At 34.3% G+C, this 18458-nt stretch overlaps 1 protein-coding gene across 3 annotated transcripts; it reads right to left on the reverse strand.

The window, feature by feature from the left end:
* Positions 1-6116: 6116 nt before the first annotated feature.
* On the reverse strand, positions 6117-11549 carry GLK2 (GOLDEN2-like 2). Of its 3 annotated transcripts, XM_086252749.1 has the most exons (6): positions 10691-11545; positions 10097-10237; positions 9461-9832; positions 8710-8766; positions 8356-8478; positions 6117-6605 (listed from the first exon to the last, which is right to left on the reverse strand). In XM_086252749.1, exons 1-6 carry the CDS (start codon positions 11261-11263, stop codon positions 6456-6458), a joined length of 1416 nt encoding a protein of 471 aa, XP_086108875.1. In that variant the 5' UTR covers positions 11264-11545; the 3' UTR covers positions 6117-6455. The 3 variants fall into 3 exon arrangements, with proteins under 3 accessions (XP_086108875.1, XP_086108876.1, XP_086108877.1); XM_086252750.1 differs by lacking the exon at positions 8710-8766 and having other exon boundaries at positions 10691-11549; XM_086252751.1 differs by lacking the exon at positions 10097-10237 and having other exon boundaries at positions 10691-11548.
* Between the last annotated feature and the right edge of the window lie 6909 nt (positions 11550-18458).

Consider the following 18458-nt stretch of genomic DNA (forward strand, 5'->3'; position numbering starts at 1 on the left):
ATCCCCAGTTGTTTTTTTTTTTCTTCTACTACTCTCATCATCATCATCTTCATCCACCCTTAACCACCAAAATCAAAGCCCAGACCCCCTGCACCTGCCCCCAGCCACCCCTCCTCCCCACACTCATCAATAACACGCCTCAAAGGTACGCCGCCGTCGTCGCTTAGAAGGGCAAGACCCACCACTGGATCAAATTTGGGTTGCTCTGCATTTTCTTTTCTTGTTTCAAATCTGGGTTTTCAAATCTGCATTTTCTTTTCTTGTTTCTTTTCTCTCTCATCTCTCTCTGTCTCTCCTCTTTCTCTCAACCCTGAAACCCACCAGCCCCAGCACCACCGAATCCCATCTCCCCCAGCCCCGACTTGCCGCCCTCCCACCACAACCCAACCCCCAACCCCCAGCCCACCAAAACCCATCCCCTATATCCTTCCTCTCTCTACCGTACTTTCTCTCTCATCTCTCTTTGCCCCTCCTCTTTCTCTTAGCCCCGAAAACCACCAGCCCCACCATCACCGAATCCCATCTCCCCCAGCCCCGACCTACTACTCTCCCACCAAAACCCAACCCCCAGCCCACCGAAACCCATCCCATGTATCCTCTCTCTCTCTGCCTTACTTTCTCTCTCATCTCCCTACCTCTCCTCTTTTTCTTAGCCCCGAAACCCACCAGCCCCACCAAGACCGAATCTCATCTCCCCCAGCCCCGACCTGCCGCCCTCCCACAATAACCCAACCCCAGCCCACCGAAACCCATTTGAGTTGTTTTTTTTGTTGTTGCATATGTTCGATTGAGTTTTGGTTTTAATTTCAGGTGGTGCATATTTGTTGGTTTAGTTTCACATTCAGAAAAGCTTGCAGTGGTGAGTTTGCAAATTCATATTTGTGGGTTTTTGGTTCAATAGTTTATAATTGAGTTTAATGGGATTTTGGTTTTAATTTCAGGTTCCAATTTGTTGTGGGTACGTTAGTAGCATCTTTGTGAGAGGAAAGGAAGAGGCTGGGTTGGGCAGGATAGGGGCGGGCTGGGGTGAGGGGGTGCGATGGAGCTGGCTGGGGCTGGGTGGCAGAGGGAGGGGCGGGGATTGGTAGGGGAGGAAGGGTGAGGGAGGGGGCTGGGTAGGGAGGTGAAGTCGGGCCAGGGGGGGCGGGTTTTTTTTTTTTTTTGTCTTTTTTTTTTCTATTTAATATAATTTTGATGGATTTTTTATTTTTTTATTAATTTTTGTACATGTGGCTATTTTTAAATGCCAAGTCAATATTTAATGGTGGGGTCCACGTATGCCACGTCAGCGCCAACTCAGTAGATAACGGTCAGACTAACGGTCAAACTAACGGAGGTATTTAATTGACAAAAAACATAAGTTGATGTACCATAATGAAAGTTTTTAAACCTGAGGTACCCAACTGATGATTGGTGTATAGTTGAGGTATATATATGTAATTAACCCATTATTTATATTTTTTTCCTGAAGTGGTAAATACTCCAAATATTTAAAAAAATCTTATGAAAAAATAGAGATAAACAAATTAAAATTTTAATAATAAAACGAAATCAACTTCAAGGGCATCACGAGGTCCCTGACTCCCTGGGGCCCAAGGGACATAAAATAATTACAACTGCAAAAGGCAAGAAGTCCCTCTTTTAATTAGTTAAAATTATAATTATGAGCAAAGACATGCATGGTTTCCACAATCTTTGATTTTTTTCTAAGCAATCTTTTGAGGGAGTGAATGGACCAAGGGCGCAACTACTAGAAAGCAGAAAGAATGCCAACACATCAAATATTGTGAATTCCGACAAAAAAATCAAATATTGTGAATGTTTTTCTTTTGATGAGCCAACCTTTTGACTTTTGATTGCAAGTCTGCTCCAGAAATGGTGGGGAAATTAAGAAACAAAAAGGGCATGGGTGAGAGGCAAAAAATAATAATAATAAAAGGGTACGGGTAAATCTGTTTATACCCATTTCTTTTAATAAGCTATTTGAGTCGCTTTAGTGAATTGACAGTTTGTATCTTAAGAAATATTTGTGGAGAAAGTGTGGATTCATAAAAAGGTTTTGGCCACTGATTCATAACAATTTTTTTGGTTAAAGAGACATTCACAATTCAATCTATCATATGAATATATGATAGTAGTCTATAAAAATTGATGGAGCATCGTAGAAAACTCAAGCTATTTAAACCCATTTATTCACTCATGGCATCTAACTTCAAATCCAGATCTAACTTTCTCATTTTACTATCGTCCATTTTTCATTTTTCAATTTTTTAAATCAAAAGAATTCATGACCTTCAGGCTTCTATAACTGCAGGTTAAGGCCTAACGCCATATCATGGTGCTATGGATTTATAAGTGAAATTTTTTTGAATATTTTATTTGGGATCTTAGGATATCCTAATTAAGGCACGATTTGAAAAACTCTAAAATATAATTTTGGAAGCGTCAAAATTGACTTGAATTGTCACTAAATACAATTTGAAGTACATCAAGAGTATAAACATTTAAAATGTCTCGAACTACGAACTAAAATTTTCTAGAAACGACTTAGAATGCCTTAAGACACGACTAGAGAAACACTAGCGTATGACTTTGGAAGCGTCAATATATGACTTGAGATGTCACTAATTAAAATTTGAAATGCATCAAGGGAATAAACAATTAAAATGTCTCGAGTTACAAACTGAAATTTTTAAGGAACGACTTGAGATGCCCTAAGGAACGACTTGAGATGCCTTAAGGCACGACTTGAAAAACTTTAGGGTATGACTTTGGAAATGTCAAAACATGACTTAAAATGTTATTAGGTCCAATACAAAACACATCAAGAGTATAAACATTTAAAATGTCTCGAGCTATGAACTGAAATTCTTAAAGAACGACTTGTGATGCCCTAAAGAATGACTTGAGAAGTTCTATTGTATGACTTTGGAAGTGTCAAAATATGACTTGGATGTCATTAGGTACAATTTGAAATACATCAACGGTATAAACATTTAAAATGTCTGGAGTTACGAACTGAAATTCTCAAAGAATGACTTGAGATGCCTTAAGGCACGACTTAAGAAACACTAAGGTATGACTTTGGAAACGTCAATATATGACTTGAGATGTCACTAATTAAAATTTGAAATGCGTCAAGGGTATAAACAATTAAAATGTCTCAAGCTACGAACTGAAATTCTTAAGGAACGACTTGAGATGCCCTAAGAAACGACTTGAGATGCTTTAAGGCACGACTTGAGAAACTCTAGGGTATGCCTTTAGAAGCGTCAAAACATGACTTTAGATGTCATTAGGTTCAATATGAAACACATCAAAAGTATAAACATTTAAAATGTCTCGAGTTACGAACTGAAATTCTTAAGGAATGACTTAGGATGCCCTAAGAAATGACTTGAGAAGTTCTATTATATGACTTTAGAAGTGTCAAAATATGACTTAGATGTCATTAGGTACAGTTTGAAATGCATCAACGGTATAAACATTTAAAATGTCTGGAGTTACGAACTGAAATTCTCAAGGAACGACTTGAGATGCCCTAAAGAACGACTTGAGATGCCCTAAGGAACGACTTGAGATGCCTTAAGGCACGACTTGAGAAACACTAGGGTATGACTTTGGAAGCGTCAATATATGACTTGAGATGTCACTAATTAAAATTTGAAATGCATCAACGGTATAAAGAATTAAAATGTCTCGAGCTACGAACTGAAATTTTTAATGAACGACTTGAGATGCCCTAAGGAAAGGAACGACTTGAGATGCCCTAAAGAACGACTTGAGATGCCTTAAGGCACAACTTGAGAAATTCTAGGGTATGACTTTGGAAGCGTCAAAATATGACTTGAGATGTCATTAGGTCTAATATGAAACACATCAAGAGTATAAACATTTAAAATGTCTCGAGCTACGAACTGAAATTCTTAAGGAACGACTTGGAATGCCCTAAGGAATGACTTGAGAAGTTTTATTGTATGACTTTTGAAGTGTCAAAATATGACTTGGATGTCATTAGGTACAATTTGAAATGCATCAACGGTATAAACATTTAAAATGTCTTGAGTTACGAACTGAAATTCTCAAGGAACGACTTGAGATGCCTTAAGGCACGACTTGAGAAACTTTAGGGTATAACTTTGGAAGCGTCAAAACATGACTTGAGATGTCATTAGGTCCAATATGAAACACATCGAGAGTATAAACATTTAAAATGTCTCGAGCTACGAACTGAAATTCTTAAGGAACGACTTGGGATGCCCTAAGGAACGACTTGAAAAGTTCTATTATATGACTTTGGAAGTGTCAAAACATGACTTGGATGTCATTATGTACAATTTGAAATGCATCAACGGTATAAACATTTAAAATGTTTGGAATTACGAATTGAAATTCTCAAGAAACGAATTGAGATGCCTTAAGGCACAACTTAAGATGCCCTAAGACACGATTTGAAAAACTCTAGGGTGTGACTTTAAAATCGTCAAGACATGACTTGAGATGTAAAATGTGCAATTTGAAATGCATCAAGGGTATATAAACATTTAAAATTTCTCAAGTTACGAATTGAATTTCTCAAGGAATGACTTGGGATGCCTTGAGGAACGACTTGAGATACCCTAAGGTACGACTTGGGAAATTCACTAGGTTTTTGTTCGACTAGGTCTTTTTTGTTCGACTAGGTTTTTGTTTCCCTAGATTTTTCCTAACAAAGTTTTAACAAGGGAGCATTATGAGTGTCTAACACCCAGGGTGTTAAATTTCGAAGTTTTCGGCGAAATTTCGCCGAAAATTTCGATTTTTGGGGGTGTCGAAATCGAAACCCATATTTGCCAAAATTTCGGGATGATTTCGTCGAAATTGTCGAAATTATCAAAATTTCGCCGAAATCGTCGAAATTTCGGCGAAATTTCGACGGTGCCCATAACCCATTGAATTTGAGATCTGGTATTCTGGTTTTGGAGCTGGGTTTTTGGCTTTTTGCAGAAAAATGGAGAGGTGGCAGAGGGGAGATCGAGGGAGAAAGAGGGGTGGTGGCAGGCGGCGGCAGGGGGAGATCGAGGGAGAGAGGCGCGACGGCAGGGGGAGATCGAGGGAGAGAGGCGACGCGGGCGACGGGGCGAGGGCAGGGGGCGACGGGCGACGGCAGAGAGGCGACGGGGCAAGGGCAGGGGGCGACGGCGGCGGGAGTTGCAGAGAGAGAGAGAGAGAGAGAAGAAGAAGAAATGAAGAAAACAGATCTGGAGCAGTGGAGCCTCGGGGGAAAAGAAAGGAAAGGGAAAAGAAAGGAAAGGGAAAAGAAGAAAAAAGAAGAAAAAAAAAAGAAAAGAAAAAAAAGAAAAAAAAGAAAAGAAAAAAAAGAAAAAGAAGAAAAAAAAAAGAAAAAAAAAGAAAAAAAAAGAAAAAGAAGAAAGAGAAGAAAAAAAAAAAGAAAAAAAAGAAAAAAAAAAAAGAAAAGGTTTAGAGTTGTTTGGGATTTGGGGCCTTTGGGTTAATTGTGAAGAAAAAAAATAGTTTGGAGTTTTGTTTGCCCGTTTTGGAGTTTCGTTTAGTTATTTTTAAACCCTAAACTAGTAAATTATAATATATTTTTATATAAAAAATAATTTAAAGTACCCTAAAGGGCTTAAACCCTAGAATCATATACTATATCCTAAACAATATAGAATATATAGGGTTTAGTGTATATATTATAGAGTATAGATAATATACTAATTTCATTTTATACTAATTTTATTTAACAGTATTTGACTCCAGCGCGCATTATATTCATCACATATCACATGAAACCTACCATATAATTTGGTTTTTTTCAATGTTTTTTATCAATGTAGTAGATAATATGTTAAATAAACATATTGTGAAGTTTCATTCAAAATTTCCGTATTTTGATAATAATTTCCATCGTTTCCGTCGAATTTTTGTCGAAATTTAAAAATCTTCGAAATTTCCGTCGAAATTTCCATCGAAATTTCCATCGAAATTTCCTCGAAGCTCGAAATTTTATTCCTTGCTAACACCCTAAATTAATAGTCCTAAATTCTTAATAATAATAAGTAAGTGGCACATAAAAACACATACAAATTTTGAGAGGTTTATTTACTCAGGAGAGCCACTACAAAAATCATTCGCTTTATTATTGCACATATTACATATATGCTAATAGATCGAAGAAGCTGTTCTTGTACAGATATGATCTGAGAAAGTAAGAGCTTTTTTTTGGGCAAAGAGAAAGTAAGAGCTAGAAAAATGATCTGGGAAATTAAGGAAAAGAAAAGAAAAATTCGCAGATGATGAGATCGATCGATGCATGTGTACAGTACATCTATCGATCACAGGACATGTCGTCAAATTTGGGGTGTTCTCTTTAGTTGTCTTGAACAGTACTACACCATCAAACAACTACAACCTTAATTGGTTTTGAGAAATATAGTTGCTGTGAGGGTGGGTTGGGTTCAAGCACAGGAGGGGGGTACTTTTGGAATTCCCTGTCGTTGGAGTTCCACCATGACACTATCAGTAGACGGTGGCTTTAGGCCAAGAGGGAGAGGCAGCCACGGCTTCGATAAAACATCTCCTATAGCTGCATCTATGCTCTCTTTTGACTGTAACAAAACAAAATAATAATAATAATAATATCATCAGTTACGTATTTTACTAATTAATTAGTAATAAGAGATATATTAATAATTACATTTGGTTGTTTTTTTTTTTTTTGAGTAAACATTTGGTTGATTTAATTAGATTTGATCATTTAGTTAATATTGTTTGTATCAAGTGTTGACAAAAAAATAAGTATTTCTGTTACTTTTTCTTTTAGATTGAGACCAATTTTATATTTTTGAGTGATTTAGTAATTGATTTTTTATTTCTCCAAAATCTAGAAAATGAAGTTAAAATAACACATCTTCCAAGGATTTGAATTAAGCATTATTAAAGAAAAATTATTATATGCAACATCACGAGATTGATATGTGACGTGTGTAGTATTAATGAATAACAACAATAAGAAATTGAAAAGATGAATGTAAATAATTTCAATATATATGATAAAATGGATTGCTATTTTTCTTTTCATCCAGAGGGGAAGAATTCAAACTTGAATTTCCTTCAACAACTTTAAGGAAATATCACTAGAATAAATGTAATTAGTATAATAACTAGTTGATAAAAACAGTGTTATTTGCGCTCTCCGAAAACTATTAATTTACATTCTTTTTGTAAGTGTAAATAAAATTGTTGTAATGATTGTAATGATAGTGTTATTGTGAAGGAGTACGTACAAGGGTTTCGCAAATACGGAACCCCAAAAGCTATACTGTACTAAATTACAGATTTCAACATATAAATCATTAAGTTTTCCTTATAAATCATATGAAAGATTAATTTGAACATGTAAGTCATAAAGTTGTGCCCCTTTGAAATTAATTTGGGTACGTACGTGGGAAACAAGTATAATTATGGGTCCTTTAGTTTTAAGGACTGGATATATATATATATATATATCAATAATAATATTGGTTAGAAGGACAATTGACTTAACAACTTGAGTTTTAGGACAAAATCGGCCGCTGCATCTATAAAAATTTATATGAAAAATTTACTGCATAGTCTGCATGTGCATTGTGCAGTTACATTAAATATTTAAAAAAAAATTCTTAATTTTAAATTTTAAACCAATAAATCTCCTAATACACATTATAAAATATTTAATTTAATTCCGAAAATATTAAAATTCAATTAGAAAATCAAGAAAACAAAATCGAAGATGAGATGTAGCTCAATTGCTCAAAGATACAGATGCAACTCAATATGGGATACAGCTCTTGTTTTTAGGTAAAGTTAGTATCTGAATGTCTTTCTTACTAAGTATATTAGTAATTTGGTAGTAAAACTTAATTATATATATATACATATTCCTTCTATTGAGGAATATTTCAACTTATTTGTGTTGAGGTATGAGTCGTATAACATTGTTGGAGCCTACACGAGTCGTTTTGTGTCGATTTGAACTGTTCATTTTTTATATCTTCATTGAGAGATCATTTTTGCAAAAAATTAGTCAAATCGGAAATTATTTGACTATCTAACTTTGATAAAATAAATAGACGGTTTCATCGAAAATATTTGGTTTGTTCATATATTTGATCAAAGTTAGATAGACAAATGATTTCTGATTTGACTAAGTTTTTGCAAATATGATCTATTAATGGAGATGTAAAAAATGAACGGTTCGTATCGACACAAAATGACTCTTGTGGACTCTAATAGAGTATACTTCAACATAAATAAGTTGAAATATACCTCAATAGAATAAGTTATAAATATACATTTATAGTACTAGTATGTACTCACCGGATGAAAATCCACTAGAGGGTGGGGGCCAGATTGTCCGGTCGGGACAGCAATGCCTGGGTCTACTTTGTACATGGCATGCGGTGGAATGCCCGGGACAGGTACTACTGGAGCGCCAAATCTCTACACATATATATGCACGAGATTAATTCAACCAAGTAAAGCCAAAATATTGCTCCATATATGATATATCACATTCAATATATACAGAGATTCCAATATGGCAGAATATGAACAGCTAGCATCAAAGACTCCAAAAAGAGTATTCCAAAACCAAACGAGTATAATATAATTATTGTACCAAAACCAAAAACAACGACTACTCCAAAACAGTAACAAGGGATGAAATGTTACCGTAGTAGCCAGCTGCCTTGGAAAGCATGGTGTTCCTGGGGTTAGTACGTTTGGAGCCTGCAACAACATATATTATTCAACTTAATTTTTAGACTTTCCCGACGCAGTTTCTAAATCAATATGAACTTTGGCATAATTTCACATCCGCATGTGGTTCGCATGAAATTGACATCCTATACGCCAATTCTATATGTATGTGATTTTTTTTATTTTTATTTTTTCAATTATCTGCTTCACATTTCATTAGCTAAATTGAAAGATATACATCTTCATCCAAGATATTGGCCAACTAGTATGGACTATCTTCCATCCAGACTAGTTGATCTGAACAAGAGAATGCAAACCACGCCAGCACATGCGTTGCATGAGTATAGATACAAGGCTTAACTGAGAAGAAAAAAACCCGAAAAACTAGTTTGTTTTAGATTTATTGTTAAATATTTTGAGCTTTTATATTTAAGGTTTATATTACAAAATAATTAAATATATGAAACCGTAAAAAAACGTAATTTTAACATAAGTACAGTATGAATATAAAAAGCATCAACAATTAAAGGATCTGGATCTAAACCCGCCGACGAACATATATTAATATTTAGATAGAATAAACTTTTAATTTAGAGGTGTATATATGTAGACGTCTCTCTTATCACGTTATCTGATAAAAGAGATAAATATATAGAATGCATATAGCTAGCTGTGATCGGAAAAAAAAAAAAAAAAGATAGAGAGAGAGAGAGAGAGAACTTACGCGGTGGTGATGAGGGTTCCAATATGAAGGGTCAGGTGGGGGTGGAGGAGCAGGAGGCCATGCAGGTGGTTGTGCTGGTGGAGATGGGAAATGGGGGCCAAGATGCTTTGGCCACATGTGCATCATGGATTGGTCAACCGTGGGATGACCCCACACGTGTAAGGGTCTAAAGTGGTGGTGGTGCTGGTGCATGGGAGTTATGGGAGGGAAGCCCATAGTGGGTGCGAGCCAAGGGCTCATGTCTGGTCTCTTCCCTACTCCTACTCCTCCCCCACTAGCTGCAGCTGCAGACCCGAACATTTGCCGCCTCTGGGTCCAACTTGCTGCCTCAGCTTCACGGGCTAGCAAATGTTTCCTATGCGATCTATATTTCTGCACAACAAATCAATAATTCAAATTAAATAAGTACTCCTCATATGTAAATTAATTAACCAACTTAAGACCAGTTCCATATATAATTGTGAAAGAAACAAACTTCCTTGCAATTCCCAAATAGATTTTTTCCCTTTGAAGAAAACCCATTTTTTATATTTGTTTTTGGATCAAACCCTTTTATCTAAATCAAAAAACAGCCAAATTAGGTAGAGAATAGAGAGGTGAGTATATATATATATATATATATAGATAGATGTGTACTTGAAGGTGGCTAGCAATATTGTGGCGAGTGAGACAATCTATCCCCATAAGCTCTAAAATCCTAGAAGGCACAGCCTTATCCACCCCTAGCTGCTCTACTGCTTGCACGAACCTCCTGTGCAGTTCTGGTGTCCAATCCACCTACACACAGTTCAAGAAACATCACACACACTCAGTGACTCAGACTCAGCTAGCTCCCCCGGCCCTTTAATTGATAATATCCCACAAAACAAAAACAAAAATTTAAATTATAAAGTCACCAAAAATAAAAATCTAGCTATGATTCTCAGAATCTCACTCTGAATTGATCTCAGTTATTGCCTTGACAATATATTATACTTGATAATTCATTACTAATAATTAAAACACTGTCTCTCTCTAGCTCTCTGCCTCTCCTGCATGATTCCCGTGAACCTTTTGCGGTTCCATGAAGTTTGTGAAGACCATGATGAGAGAGAGAGGGAGAGAGAGAGAGGACTAGCTAGTTATCCATAGCACGAGCTGCTACATATAGTACGAAACCGTCCAAAAGCTAGCTAGCTATGAGCCTATGAACTGAAAATTGAACTGCAAATACTAAAACTTATTAATTACCTTAACTTTTCGCTTCCCATGAGAATTCTTGGAGTGAGCTGATGAGGAGGATGACTTTCGAGCTTTTTTATTATTATTACTATGATCATCAGCTTCTTTATTGGGTATTGTCGACGGATTATTAATATTATGATTATGATTATTGAGTGCTATTACACTCTCATCATCATCTCTTTTACTCAGAAACTCTTGATCTCCTCCCGGCGTAGTGCTGGAACTTGAATAATTGAGCCCCGAAGTGGTTATACCCGAATGACCCTTTTCATCTTTGGTGGATGTGTTATTGTTATCCGCCTCTTGATCGAATTTTTCAACCGAACACTCCTCTCCGCCGCTAGCCGAAAACTCGGCAAGCATCTCGGAGTCCATCTCCAAGTCCGGCAGGACGTCCCCGTCATGGATGCCGATGAAAAGGTCGTCGAAGTCAATGCTGTCCAGCAAGTTTCCCCCCGAAAAGTCCTGGAAGTCGTCCCCCATGTTGCCGCCTCCCCCAAAAGTATCAACCATCTGTCCTTGGTTTTCATCCTTGTTGTTGTTGTGGTGCGGATCCCTCAAAGGCGATAATATAAGCATCAATTCAGACAACCAAACGGAAATTCAAACACCCCAAATATATAATACTCTATATATATATGGTGCAACTACGTACGTAAAAATAAAAATAATAATATTTATTAATTGATTGGAAAATTTCAATTTCAAGCACAATATAGAGGAGAGGATCGACTACTGGACTTGTAGTAGGACTCCTCTCTCGGAGACTCGTTTTCCAGTCGGTGTGGGAAAAGGAGTCGAGGAAGGAGACAAGTAAGTGGTAATGGGTTGGAGCTTGGTTTTTTGGTTTTTGGCCTTTTTGCAGTGCATAGTGGGAGAGTGTAACAGAGGTTGGATCTCAACCACAATTTGTGTTTAATTGGGATCTCTCCTAGATTTTGTTTTTATGTTTTTGTTTTGTATGGCGATGCTACGTATGATTTTTTCTTGTATATATTTGGTTTGTGGATGGCCTTTTTTTGAAGCTTTTGAAAATCTATTATTTCAAAGTTCTGCTCGCGAGCTTTATTTAATTAATTCTTTCTTTTTCCAAATTCGCTGTCAGCTGGGTGGGGCTGGAATTGGAAATGGATTGATAGTGTCAGTTCATGTACATCCATTTGCACAGTGAAAAATAAAATGATGTGCTACACCTTGTGGACAAACCCAATTGACCTTTGTACTTTTTTTCTCCATGTAATGAGTTTATTTGGAAGGTCAATTATGGTTTGCTACAATTTCATTACTATTTGTTTGCATGATGGTTTGCTACAATTTATTAACCTCACATGTATCATACTTTTAAGTGATTACAGCCTTATAGGACCAAAATGACACTATTTTAAAGGTCAAGGCTAAATATGTAGGGGATAGAGATTAGTACAAGCCACGGATTTATTGCGGTGTGTAGATCGGTAAGGGAAAACTTTGAAAACAAAAAAACAAAATTCAACTCTCATTGAATAGTAGTGGTTTATGTGTTGTTTTCTATGTTTTTCGTATATATATATATATAACAAGAGAGACATTTCATTGAGGAATTTCTTAGATAATCTTATGATTTTTTTTTAATGATTAATAAACTATTATTTATGAATTTTGAACTTAGAACTTACTCTGACAAAAAGAAATTTAGTGTCATACATTGCACTAAATGATTATTGGCGTATGATTGTTGGACCTATTACATAAATTGTCTAGCTATTCTAATATTTTGAAAAAATTAAAACACTTAACTCAAAATTAATTAATAATAGATAAAAATGTCTGTGGAATTTTTCTCATCTGTAAGATGGGCAATGCCTATTGCCTAATTAGCTTTAAAGTGACACCTTACCCAAAAAAAAAAAAAATCTGTTTCTTGGGTTAGCAAAGAACATTTGGTTATTATAAATTAGACATAAGATAAAGAGAGGAGTTTTGGTATATCTGCATATAAATCAAGTCTGAACAGAACCTCTGAGAAGATTAATTTTATAAGTAACGTAATTTGATTTGCTGGTAAACCCATTCATAATGAACGGAGACTTTCTAATTTGGGTAGGGCCAATTCTTCATTGGAAAGAACATCTGTCACGAGACTGGAGGGTCCGGATAAAATTATTTGTGCTACTTCTGAATCCAACAAAGTATAATTTTCTACCAAATGATATATCACCACATACTCGTAGACTCGTAGTATAAATTAAGGAACGTGGTAGCCACAGGCTGGAAAGAAAAAAAAAACACAAAAAAAAAAAAAGGAGAAATCCAAATGCCGTTGACTAAAAAAAGGATATTAATAATCATGATTAATTTGCTTCTCATTAAATAGGAGAAGGGGGATTCCAACTTGTTATCACTTTAGTATATTAGTAAATGAATTTGATTCGTCTCTTTTCTTGACAATATTGTCATTTATAAATTAAGTCTATTTTTCTTTTCAAAAAATATCTATTAAAATTAATAGAAAATTAAGATTAAATATCAAATCTTAATAATTTTTTAAAATTGCATGAAGACCATATAATATTTCAATTGGATTACTAAATTTAAATGTCATTTTTAAGATTAGATCACACATGTTAACCCTTTTGTTTTGGGCCTTTCCATTTGACATTTTTTCCTTAAAGCTTTTATATTGTCTTAAAAGTTGACTAATATAATCTAATTGTACTTTTGAGCATAAAATTACAACGTTGCCTTTAATTTAGTTTATGGGATAAAAATGTAATGTAAGGTATAAAAATAGAGTGCATGGTATATAAATGAGGTTTAGGATTCCAGAGCTTATGGTTAAACCTTAAGCTATTTTGATACGTAGCAGTTAAATACAAACCTCATATTTTTTTTATTAATTGATTTGTAATTGACCATATTTTATTTATTATAGTGACATAGGATATAATATTTGTGAATTATAGTACCCTTTACTATATTATTATATTTGACTTTTTAACTAGTACTTAATTTAAAATACTATTAAATATTAGTATCCAAACTAAAAAGTGATCTAATAAATAATATAATTTGCTATTCTAATTATAAAACTATGACAATAATATGAAATTTTACTTAGAAAAGGGTAGAAGGATATTTTGTGTTCCCATTTGAATTAGATGTAAATCTCTAGAAGACGTTCCTATTAATTTAAACCGACTCAACTGAGAATTGAAATAGTGTATGAATGGTGCAGAAAAATTTGATTGAAATAACATACTACTTTGTAAGGGCCGTTACATCCATCACTATCTACTGTCTCGTGTTATTCTTGTCTCTTCTTATAATATTGCTGCTCTGTCTCTTTCACCATATGTCTCGAATCTCGATCATTGTCATTTAACCTTTTGCATAAAGGTCATCAATATATTCTGAAATGGATAATTTTATATTATTAATATATATGTTTAATTTGTTATTACTATTTTCAATATTATTATTTATTATATATGTTTTTTATGTTACGTGTTTTATGACTATTTTCAATACAGTAGTGTTAGATATTTTACATTTTTATACTATAATTTCATACTACTTTATATGACAACTTACATGACATTCATGCATTGTACACTAAAAAAAAAAAAATTTATCCAATAAAATAATGACACGTAAGATGATATAAAAATATGTTAAATATAGCATTATTCATTTTCAATATTTTTGATTCAGCTTTTACAACCAATTTATTTATATATATGTTTAAGCCTCTTGGCACGCGTTATTGGGTCTTTCACTCTTTCTACTGTATAAACTATAAACCTTTACCCAGTTGTGGCCGTCTCATAAACAGCTTCACGGAGCAATTCATCAAAATGACACAACTGAATTGCACTATGTGCCCAATCCAAGATATCTTCTTTCTAATCATCAGAGAACGATGTTGGCAAAACATCTTTTCCTTTTAAGCTCTTTAAGCAACCCTTGTCGAACTAATATGGCTCACATCTTCACAAGCCAAAGATTAAAATTATTCCTCCCACTGAATTTCTAAATTTCATATTTTACGACATATTTGAAAACCTAATAAATAAATTAGCAGGTACACAACCTAGAAAAATTTGGAAACTAAGAGCAATCCAAAATAGCCCCAAATCGACCCTGAAGTTATGGGATACCACTTATTATATGGAAACCACAAATATGAGGTTTAAGCAAAATATAAAAAATTAAACAAATCGCATGAATACGAATACAAAAGGGTTCGCTCAACCAATGTAATTGAACTACATCCGAGACAAAAATTGCGAGGAAATTCCACTAATGTCAAAGAGAGATTACGAAAGAGTAAATTACAAACTCAAGAACCAAACACACCTAAAGCACTCTCTTACAAAAGAATAAAGAACAAAATACAAACAAACAAGAAATAATTGTAAAAAATAATTAAGTAAGGTAAATAATATTTACTATTATAAAGTCAGGAGAAAAGTTTGGTGTTACATACTTCACAACAAATAGTATTGCCTAAAATACCTTTATTTAACAAATAATTATTTTAAAACAATATAATAAATGAGGGTATAGTTGTAAAATATAACGATTAAAATAAAATTTTAAAAATAAAAAACACATCCCACTATTTTAGGAACAAAATAAAAATAAAAACAAAGTAAAAATATAAATCAACAGGTGTTTCACAAGAGACTAGTAATAATAAATGAACGCTTTCATATTATACCAGATTAATAGGCGTGTAGTGGGAAAATAAAAAAGAGAAACTACACAAATTTGGTTAATTTAAGCCACAATTTAACATCCACAACATGACGACCATGGATAAAAGAAATTGTTGAGGTGTTGAACTAAATTTTGTCAGACAACACGAACTGTCAGAGTTTTAATTATGTCCTTTCTCAAGGTGAGTTGTATAATTTGTATTATATGTTTGAACATCAATGAGCAATTGCCCATGTCCCCCTTTCCTTTGGGCACATTATTGTTGGATGCATATTTAAGATATTAATCTTCAAGAGCGTTTGTCTGCATCTTTAGCGCACTTAATTTCACTGTCAAAGTTTTTGTCTTAAACTGGTCGTTAAGGACCAAGTATCACATGGAAGAAAGAAAACAGTGATGTCATTTTTTTTCATCCGCTCCGAGAACTTTAGGCCACATTACTCTTTGGTCCTTGCGATTAATTTGGAACATTTTTACTCTAATCTCTGTGGTTTTAAAAAATTCAATCAAATTTAATTATGTGGTTTACTACATTCAAAATAACAACCCTTTTGGGTAGGGCCAAGCACTTATAAATTAATTGGCCCAAGCACTTATAGACCTTCCAGGAAAAAAATTTCTATTAGGCACTCAGTGCCTTCAACAGCTATATCTATAAAAATTATTGCATTTGCATTGACAACATTGCAACTATATTATATATTCTTAATACAAACCCCTAATTGTAAAATATTCAATCAACAAATCTCCAAAAAACATATTATAAAAAACCTAATCAACTCCACAAATATTAAAATTCAAATAAAAAAATCAAACGGTAATTGCAAATACAGCTACCGAACACTTTACAAACACCAAGCACTCAACAGCCAAATTGATGTCGAAGGATGCGGTTTACTTGCATAGATTATCATTTATGTTAAGTTAGTATCTCAATATCCTTCTTGTTAAGTATATTAGTTGTTTGGTAGTAAGAGGTAATAAATAAGAATGTTAAAATGTAATGCTTTATCGGTAAGTTCAACTTGCAAACCCTTGTGTTTCATTTTGAACCAACTTTCATCAATAGAATGGTCTAAATTTTTCACAAGTAAACAGCCGGGGGGGTCACTTTAGTCCATATGGATCAAGATTCATTAATTAGGGATGCTTCTTGACAATTGACAATTTTGTTAGTTGTACTAAAAAGGACATAGACGTCTTCATTGATGGTCCTAGTCCACATGGACACACATGTCAAAATGGGTCCTGAAAATAACAATAATTGCTGGATGCTGGTGATTATATATGTTGCAAATAGGAATCTGACCTTCTCTATCAATTGGTCATTTTCAAAGAGGTCCCCAGTTGTCACACCCTAAAATAATCCAAACCTAGCTAACTAGCTAGCCTGACCCAGACACACTTTTCAATAATTTAACCCAAATTGGTTATATGCATAATGTATCTTATGTCAGCGTTGGTTTTTTTTTCAAAAATTATGGGCTAGCCTAGCTCTATTATCATTTTTTTCTTCACGAAGAGATTAGGTATTTTAGACAATGGGTGTAATTATCAGACTATGATTAATGTTAAGATTGGGTATGATAACGCTTTAGATTGATGGGCATATACCAAAAGTCTAGGTTGGCTATGTGGGGTTGTTGGTGTCGTTTTGATCGATGTGGTAGGTAGCTATATATAGTACTGTACAATTAATAATGTAGAGACCACAAACCAGACATATCTATACTGATAGGAGGAACATTTTTTTTTTTTTTTTTAATGCCGGAACAATCAAAGTACATTTCTATCTCCACTAAAACATTGCCTTTTTATCACTATAAGAAGTTTGTCACATTTCAGTGACAGTGTCTCACATGCATAGCTTGTTAAAGTGTAGGAGATGTTGGAACGTCATTATATGGAGATAAAAGTTATCATTAAAGTTAGAATTTAAAAGAGGGCAGAGCATGAATAATTGTTAGTAGCACTCCTATCATAGTGCTTTTAATTTAACTTTAATTTGAAGTTATTTCAAAAAAGTTTTCTATCAATTATCTTGTTTGATGGGAAAAATAATCCTCAACTGATTTCTTGTGCTTATGTCCACCATATCACCACGTCCTTTTAAAGTTTACGAATTAAGCCCTTAAGCGTTTTGGTTTTACAATTTAGTATATATTTAAACAATAATGTTAGTTGTTCCATATTTTTTTTCCCACATTTATATCCTATTTGATGTGTCATTACTTTATTGAAAGGGTATTTTTTTTTTTAGGTTTTATTTTTTAATTTTTAATGTCCAATGAATGAATGTCATGTAAGATGGTATGAAATTGTGGTATAAAAATGTAGTAAGTGTAGCATTACTGATATTTAAAGTTTCAGTAATGCTACACTTACCACATTTTTATACCATAATTTCATACTATCCTACATGACATTCATATTGGACACTAAAAATTAAAAAATAAAACCTAAAAAAGAAAAAAAAAATACATTTCCAATAAAGTAATGACACATCATGTGGGATACAAATGTGAGAAAAAAAATATAGGACAACTAACATTATTGTTAAAGTTTATATTAAAATGATAATTAAATAGAAGTCCAAACTTCCACTCCCTTTTTTTTTTTTTTTCCTTCTCCTCCTTTCTCTCCATCCCCGTGCTTCTCTCTCTCTGCACCTCCATCCTCAGCCCAGCTCGCCCGCGCCTACCACCTGCAACCAGTCAACCACCCTCTCCTCTCTCTCTCTCCCCTGCTTTCTCTCCCTCTCGCGACGCTGCACACATCCAGATATCTAGAAGCCCATGGCATTTTCTTTTCAACCCTTTTGCTCTGGTTTTCTTTGCACTTGTCCCTTTATATACAGTCAGTTGGTCCATTTTTTATAAGGTCTATATTTAAAAGAAAGAATAAACGATAGCAAGGTGTTGTTATTGATGTCATCTAAATCAACCATCAAATACCCATGAACATGTGCAGTCAACCCACTCCAAAAATTTAAATGATGAAGAAAAATGGTGGGCTTCTAGATGTCTGGCTTTGTGCAGCGTCAAGTGAGGGAGAGAAAAGCAGGGGAGAGAGAGAG

Source organism: Dryas octopetala, chromosome 1 (genome assembly GCF_963921425.1).
Source record: "Dryas octopetala chromosome 1, drDryOcto1.1, whole genome shotgun sequence".
NCBI classification, from domain to species: Eukaryota; Viridiplantae; Streptophyta; class Magnoliopsida; order Rosales; family Rosaceae; genus Dryas; species Dryas octopetala.